This window comes from Siphateles boraxobius, unplaced genomic scaffold (assembly GCF_051911475.1).
Source record: "Siphateles boraxobius isolate OS27281-9 unplaced genomic scaffold, OSU_SipBor_1 12, whole genome shotgun sequence".
NCBI classification, from domain to species: Eukaryota; Metazoa; Chordata; class Actinopteri; order Cypriniformes; family Leuciscidae; genus Siphateles; species Siphateles boraxobius.
In genome coordinates this window covers 27,400,112-27,408,398 of record NW_027508722.1, presented here as the reverse complement: position 1 = coordinate 27,408,398, position 8,287 = coordinate 27,400,112, and the positions used below count along the sequence as shown (strand labels likewise).

Below are 8,287 nucleotides of genomic sequence, written 5' to 3'. Positions count from 1 at the left end.
ATACTTTTAAATTTTATTTTTTATAAAGGTACAGTTAAGACCTTAAGAGCATGTTTTATTGAATGTAAAATATTCCTTTACAGTTCTGAAGATTCATTACATCACCAGAGCTTCAGCACAGACAGGTGCTTCAACTCACTTAAAGGAAGCAATGAAAAGGTTGGAGGACTCTCCATGACTTCACTTGTATCCTCTATATATGGGTCTGAATTTGAGAATCAAATTCAAGGAGGGTCCATATAGATACAAGACCCCGGCATCATAAATAACTCAGCATCTGACTCGTCCTGTGCCCAGCCGAAGCTTTTCATATGGTAAATAGCTGATTGCTGTGTGGCCATGTTACCCTTCTTTCATGCAGCTCTAAGGTGAAACCTTGAGGTATGGAATAGAGAGAATTTCTGATGAAAAAATACATTTTCCCTTCCTTCCTCCTCTGATTCTCAAGCACTCTGCCCTTCGCTGTTTGGGGTCAGGTGTTTATTACATAAATGATAGCGAGTGGAGAGTGGAGTGTAGGCAGTGAGTGCAGGAGGCGACTGTAGACAGAACAGTGCTAAGGATTATCAGATCCCTTGCTGGGTATCTTTGGTGATGCAAGTGTGACCGCACAAGTCCCTGCGTGTCTCTGCCTCTCTGTCTTTCCATCAGTTGCTTTGAAGGGGACAAACACAGCCTTGTGTAACAGCATGCACTATCACGCACCACAATGTGTGGCCGGCCCGTCGCTGAAAAAATTCTGTTTAAAGGGGTCATATCATGAAGAATCAAATTTTCCTTGGTCTCTTGAGATAAACGAGTTCATTGTACTTTGAAAACATACTGTAACTTTCAGAACTAAAAACTTCCCCCACAGTTAAAATAAGAGCATGTATTGAAACTAAGCTGCAAAATTGGCTCGTTTGGAACTTTCCCAAATTCCCAAACACCAGAATAACTAACGATAAAAGAAAATGGAGTGCTGTTTCTGACTATGTATTGCACTTACTGCTTTATGCTTCCAGATGGTCCCAGTGTTAAATGAGCACTCTAAGATGTATTTATTTTATTTTTATTATTTATTTATTTATTTATTTATTTATTTATTTATTTATTTATTTATTTATTTATTTTTCTGATCATTTTGGTCTGATCTTCAAAGTTTAATTGGGGTGTTTCAGCATGGTTTGTTTTGGGAAAATATCACAATGTATTGCAGGTTTCATAAAGAGGTTGTTACTGAAGATTTTTGGTGTTAAAAACTACATTAGACCTACATTAAAACTACATTAGACCATTAAAAACACAGAACCTGTGTGTTAATATGGAAGTACTGTTACTCATTTCACATGGGAGTCTTAATGGCGCAGCAGCAAAAAATTGTCCTGTTTAGTTCTTCGGATCAGAAAATGGTAGGCCTAATAAATACTAAATTGTGATACACGGCTTAATACAGTTATCTTGTGAATATAACAGAAAAATTCCAGCTCTCTCATCATTTACTCGCCCTCATGTTGTTCCATACATGTATGACTTCCTTTCTTCTGCAGGACACAAAATTAAATGTTTTGAGAATTTTTTGTCCATACATTGAAAGTTATTCAAAATGTATTTGAGTAGAACATTACAATTAATTCATATAAGCTTGGAACAACATGATAGAGAGTAAATGTTGAAAGAATTTTCATTTTTGGGTGTACTGTCCCTTTAACAGCAAGTGTGTTAAACAGACTTCTGAGAAATCTCACAATACATTCCAAAAGTATTTCCACTGAATCTCAGCTCCTGAAAATCTTCACACCCTCTCAGAACAAGACAAAAATGTAAAAATACCATTAAATGCATTATTCGGCCCATTTGTTATAATTACGAGCATTGTTGTGGTGTATGTAATGTCATTAATAACAGCTCGTGCCCGAATAATACGCTTAATGTTATTTATCTGTAGATAGATGCGGCTAATCCTCATTCATTTGCTCTGGATCAATGCAAATCCGCTAGCGTGAGCGAAATCCCTCCCTGAGCCTGTGGCTCCTAATGTATTTTCCCACCATTAACCAGCTATAATCCCTGCTAATCATTGCTAATCCACATCTCCTGTGTTTGATGAGACTCTGCTGATGAAGGAGGTGGCGTTGTGTCTCAAATGACCGGGATCAGCCCGGGTCTGTAGTTCGCCAGACGTGGGCATGATCCTGGAAGTGATTTGTGCTGTGGAGAGAGGATCCACCGGGTTTTCAGGTAAGCCTGGTGGCATTGGCCATCCCAGAGTGGATCTTCCTGTTGTTTGGCCTAATTATGCATAAGTAACAAAGCTGTACTCATCAGACTTTAAGATTTAAGTGCTGTTCTCCTATAGATTGTCTTTAATGGCTCTGTTTCTCATTCAACCTTTAAGCGTTTGGTGTCTTTATTCACTCTCCATGAAATTTGAGAACTTTCAGGACTTTAGAAGACAGTTTTATAATCTAATTTTTGTACAAAGCACTAGTCAATAATATCTTACATGTATGGTTGTTTCGTAACCACCATGACATTTAATTATAACACTCAACAAACCATCATAATGACTTCTGGTCTCAACAGCAGAATATACAGTATTAATGTGCATCTTGTGTGCTGAGAGTTTAACTGATGGTCACTGGAAATGTATGGTCCAGTATTTAATGGTTCTGTGCATAAGTCACTGTCAATCTGGGCATACATCCCATTTGAACAAAAGCCTAACTCTTTGGGAGTACAGCCTGCTGTGGACATCCTATCTGCTTTCTTACAGAGCTGTCGTTCATAGTGACATCTGGACAAACTCTGGCCCCTGAGACTCATTCCACACACATTCATTCATGGTTTACTATGCCTATTTATACCACAGTGGTAAGTAATTTTTAGTTACACATTTGGAAAACTGCAGAACTTATGTAGTTTTAACAATAAAAATACATACCCTTTTACTCTAAATAATTTAATTATCTTGGTGCCACACATTCTCATTCCCGGTAGTATTACCTTTCAATTCCACAGGTAAAAAACAGCCAATCTCCCACAAGCTCTTCTTCACGTAGACACACCTGGACCACCTTTGCCCTGAATCCGGGTGGGCTAAAACCTGACAGGTAGCTACATTTAAAAAAAAAAAATGCTTATCTCTTTCCTCATCTTTCTGTCTCATTTTCCTCTCTCTATAACTGGTCAATAGATATAACAGGTTAAAAATGATTTCAGATTTCTTTCCATTATTAGCTATTCAACAGCATAATAATGGAATAATACAGAATCTGTATGATTTGACCTATAGACTGGGAATAGGTTTACATTTTAGGAAGCTAATTATAGTAGAGGAAAGGCCAAAAAGACAACCTATTTAAAAAATGGTCTCACTTCTAACATTTTATTTTTTTAAGGCCAGCGGATATTATTTAAAACTTTTTTTTAGACATGGGTATTGGCATGGGATTAAAAGAAGCACATATTTTGGGAACCAATGGATTATAAGGCTGACCTTTGAAGAGGATTGGAAAATTGAACAACGAACCCTAGCACCGCAGCTCGTGCATTAACTCTTTACGTCGTTAGGGGGCGCTTGGGAATCACTGTGTTCTCATAACTTCTCTTCCAATTCGATGCCTGAATAAGTGGACACTCACAGCTTGTATTATATTTAGGTAGGCTACTATAGCAAAACAGAAATGTTAGTTGTCTAAGATAAATTGCGAGAAAAAAAGAGAAGAAACCAAGGTATAAGAACCTTGTCACTTATGTTTTTTTTTTGTTTGTTCTTTTGGCTTCAGCCTGTTAGTCTCTAGCATATCTGATGTTTGACTATACTGACAAAGCTTGTTTAGGATGCTGAGCTTAATTTACCAGTGCTAAAATCTTTCTTTAAAATTCCATTATTTGTGTAAATTATTTTTACTTCATAAACTAAGTAATTCATACTTAATAAAAGTTGCTTTTTGCAGGCTATAGGCTATAGCCTACGTTCTCTAAGCACCTCAAATCCACTCGCGAACGGAGAGCCGGTGGAAAACGAACAAAAATAAAATAGGCAATGATAAAATGGGCAAATATTTACATACCCTACGACAGTTTATAAATATTGTTAACAACTAATTTTTATATCTACCATTTTAAAAGATGACAATGTAATTTTTCGTGGGAAACTTTCTTGCTCTTAGCCTACTCTTAACTAACAAATAACGTTTTAATCCGGGATTTCTTATAAGTGCTTTCAATTTCAAGCAGAATCCTGAACTTTGATTATTCTCAAGCCGTTCTTAAAACTTATTAATCAGAGGAAATATATATTACAGAAAACTATAACGATTGATGATGGGAAGCAACAGTCTAAGGAAAATCAGCACCATATAAACGAATAATAGAAGATGCTTTAGAAGATGTTTAGCCTATAAGAGAAGTAAGAACCTTCTTAAAGACTTCGAATTTTGATTTGAGAGTCACGGATAAAAACAAACTATCACAGTAAATTACCAAATCAAGACTCATGTGAAATCAAACGAGTTTGCCCATGTCCGTTTATACATTTTTCATAGAAAATAGTGAAGATTTCTTTAGATAGCTAATTGGTTTTTAGATAAATTTGCATGGTCAGTATATAATCTTGGTGTTCTAAAAAATATTTTTCACAATCTAATGGGTTTTTAGAACAACCACATTTTGTTACATTTTAAAATGCATAAACCATAGAGCATAGAAAATAATAAACTGGATGAAATATATGCTGTTGTTATTAGAATAAAATTTTTGACGTACCTCAATAGATAATTATTATATAGACTTACTTGTGCGGTAATTTTATAGTGTCCTCTTACGCAGTGTACAGTTTTATTAATCGAAGTTTTATTAATAGAGCGAAAGTGAAATTTCAACATTTATAGCTCACAAAACATAATTTAAAATGTGTTTTTTAACGATATGATTGTCCATATTTAAAATGTTGTACTTTGTGTGAAATATTTTTATTTAATCATGCATTAACAAAAAAAAGTATATGATCAAAGCGTGATTCTGTGCATTGATTTAAACACATCAACCAACTTGAACGCTTCTGAGGTTTGAATCGCAAAAAAACTGAATCTTGAGAGGGATTTTATGAAACCTTATGAAACCTTCATGAAATTTGTATTTTATTTTTCGTTCCCCATCACCATGATAGGCGTGAAAATGTGCTTCAAAGAAGACAGAAGTCGTGTTCTTGTATATATGTTTTATGTAAGTAATAAAATATTACTATAACATAAATATAAACGTGACTTTGCAGTCTACATGTCGCAATCAACATACAACCAATGTAGTAAACAAAACATTTGTAATCCACTGCAACATAATCAACAGAGCCGAACAAAAAAAGCTCCAAACACACGTAGGAAATAAATATATAGATATATAAATGGTCATAAATGAAATATTAAAATATCTTCTTGGAATTAGTAAGTGTACAAAACTGCCCGGAAAACAAAACAAAACAAAACAAAACAAAAAACGAACCCAGAACAAATACATATGTTTACATATTCGACATATTTACATATTGGAAATAATCCTGACAACTATTTATTTAAAATCTTTTCTCTTGTAATTTATTTTTATTTTTATTACTTTTTTGGAAAATGTTGTATATTCACACTGTTCAAATAACATTTCAGAAATGAACACCTGCTGTCCAATGAAAAATGTCAGACCTTGAGAAACGACACGAAACGTTACCAGCCTCCTGTTTTTCTTCTTCTTTTTTTACCCCAATCCTGAAACGAAGTACCGAAAACACATCCCTTATTCACTAAAACAACTACTTTTCTCCGTGTCCAAGATCATGAGTAGGATGTAAAATGTAAGTTACATAAACTAAACGGACACAGCTGACATAGAGAGTGTCAAGAGTTGGCCAATAATCAAGAAGAACTAAGAGTACAGCACGATTTTTGGGCACTGAAAATTACCTGAGATATTTCTTTCTTTTTCATTTTGACTCATCCCTCTCAATATGTTTAGCTGGAGCAGACTTAGGAAAGAAAGAGTGCCGGTTCAAAATAACACGAAATTGGAAAATAAAATTGTAAACAAGTAAAGCATTAATGTCGTATACCTCGAACAAATACAGTGTAAAACAAAACAAACAAACATTAAAATAAATCAAAATAACATTATCATAAGTGCCTCATGCAAAGAGGGAAAAAATGAGACCATGTAGAACTCAAAAAATGACTAAATATTGTTTCAGACAGTGTAGCTATTCATGTTGCCATTTTAACGTCTCTGCATCTTTAGACGATATCAGGTGCTAAGAAATTATCATTGTAAACAGGTCCTGGTGCACTTGTTTGTATTGAAGGTTTTGACCAAGTGCCTGTTGTTACCATCACGAATTTCATCTGTCTTTGTTGAAATTATAGTAAAATACTCGCTAGACAGAAAAAAAAAGGATCTTAGCGTTAAAACATTCAAAATAAAGTAAACGACACAAATAATACAGATAAGCATTGTAATAATTAATCTGGTTAATCGCTTTAACAAAATCACTGTCCTCTCTCCTTTGTCCAAGGAGACATTGCCCTTTTTCGTGGCTCGTAGCTCCCTTTTTTCGGCGGTGAAAGAATCGAATTTTTCCATAGTGGCACAAACTATACGATTTTCGTAAACACTGGTACTGATTTGATAAATGCACGCGATTGGGACGCGGTACTTAATGCATTTTCACGTGATTCAGAATTAGTGGCGTCACGTATAAGCTGTCCGGTAACTGTCAGCGAACTCTTCCCAAACTTTCTGTCTCTGATGTCTTGGGATATACAAAGGAGATAAACAAAATCCATTGTAGTTTATTTTGAAACAAGAACACTGTTTATGCTAGCAGTCACTGGACAGGACTCTGTAGTGTGTGGTGGAGAGGAGGTGTCTCCGCTTGCGAGTATACGTCCTCCATGGTTGGATGAGGGACCCCCACCGGTGTCATTCTTTTCTCTTTCTGTCTTCTGTTGCAAAACCACACACGCACAACCTCTTTTTCCAACTGCAGAGTGCCAGCTAAAGAGGTGATTTCGTGGGCGGAGGGCTTGGGGCACTTTAAGAAATGGTTTTCCAGTGCCCCTTTCACTCCGACTTCGATGGAGGTCCTCTTCTTTCGTTTCCGGCCCTGTGCTGCAATCTTGTCCAAATTCGTGGGGCTGCCAGTGTTTGAATCTGTCTCCTCGAGCCATTTGTTAAGCAGAGGTTTAAGTTTGCACATGTTCTTGAAACTCAGTTGCAGAGCCTCAAATCTACAGATGGTGGTCTGGGAAAAGACGTTTCCGTAGAGTGTGCCCAGCGCTAAGCCCACGTCCGCCTGCGTAAACCCAAGTTTGATGCGCCTCTGCTTGAACTGTTTGGCGAACTGCTCCAGGTCGTCGGAGCTGGGGGCGTCTTCGTCCGAGTGGTCCTGATGGTGGCTGAACGGCTGCTGGGGCGACTCCATCTGGTTGTCGTGGCTACCCGCGTCGTCGTGGAGCGGTTCCCGCAAGCCGTGGTGCAGCGACGGCTGTGGGCTTAACATAGTGTAGCCCGTCTGCGAGTAGACCAGCGACTGGTGACCATTGGAGGCGGGAGAGAGCGGGGATAAGTGGTGTGTTGTGGTCGGCGCCCATGATCCGTGGTGGCTGTTTTGCGTCGGTTGGTGGACCAGGTGCGATCTGTGGTAGCCGTTCCCCAGGTCTTCTCTGCTCTGCACGCTGGCTTTGTTGTGCTCCGCTTGTCCGATGTGGGTGCCGCTGGTCCAGTCGGTGTTGGAGGTTGGCAGCCACTGGTGGTGCGTTAGGCTCATCGGATGTCCCGTGTTGGTCGCTAGCCCTTGTAAGTACTCGTGGTGCATCATTTTCTGCACCTCTCTATAGGTCGTCCCCTGGTGCATCCTGTCCGAATCCGGATGCATTAGCGGGTTCGAAGGCAATGAGTTATTCCGCGGAATATACTGAGCTGTTGTCGCCATGGCTCCGACTTAGAAAACTGACAAGCACTTCGGAGATCTTTGAGCTTTAGAGCCCAAAACGCAACAACCTGCTTTGGGAGGTCTTAGGGAAAAGCTAAGACACGCCTCCCCTGCGCGTGTATTGGTTCCTCGCAGACTACAGCCCACCAGGTTTCCTTATTACCTCTCGCGGGCCGCTTGGTTGGCTGCCGGGCGCCGTGATCCCAGTTACTCGCAATTGGCCGCTTTCACTAGACGCTTTCTATTTTTTTCCCTTTTCTTCTCCTCTCCCCACTAGTCAAGAGAGCGTGAGCAGCAAACCCGTAGGAAATTACTGGGCTTTGAGGGTTG

General features: G+C 38.5%; 1 protein-coding gene across 1 annotated transcript; it reads right to left on the bottom strand.

Moving 5' to 3' along the window:
- Positions 1-5,191: 5,191 nt before the first annotated feature.
- Positions 5,192-7,970, bottom strand: pou3f1 (POU class 3 homeobox 1). Its single transcript, XM_077216921.1, has one exon. It carries the CDS (start codon positions 7,955-7,957, stop codon positions 6,851-6,853), a length of 1,107 nt encoding a protein of 368 aa, XP_077073036.1. The 5' UTR covers positions 7,958-7,970; the 3' UTR covers positions 5,192-6,850.
- Between the last annotated feature and the right edge of the window lie 317 nt (positions 7,971-8,287).

Excerpts from the sequence above, each read along its gene's own strand:
- pou3f1 (XM_077216921.1), bottom strand. The coding sequence starts at position 7,957 with ATGGCGACAACAGCTCAGTATATTCCGCGGAATAACTCATTGCCTTCG.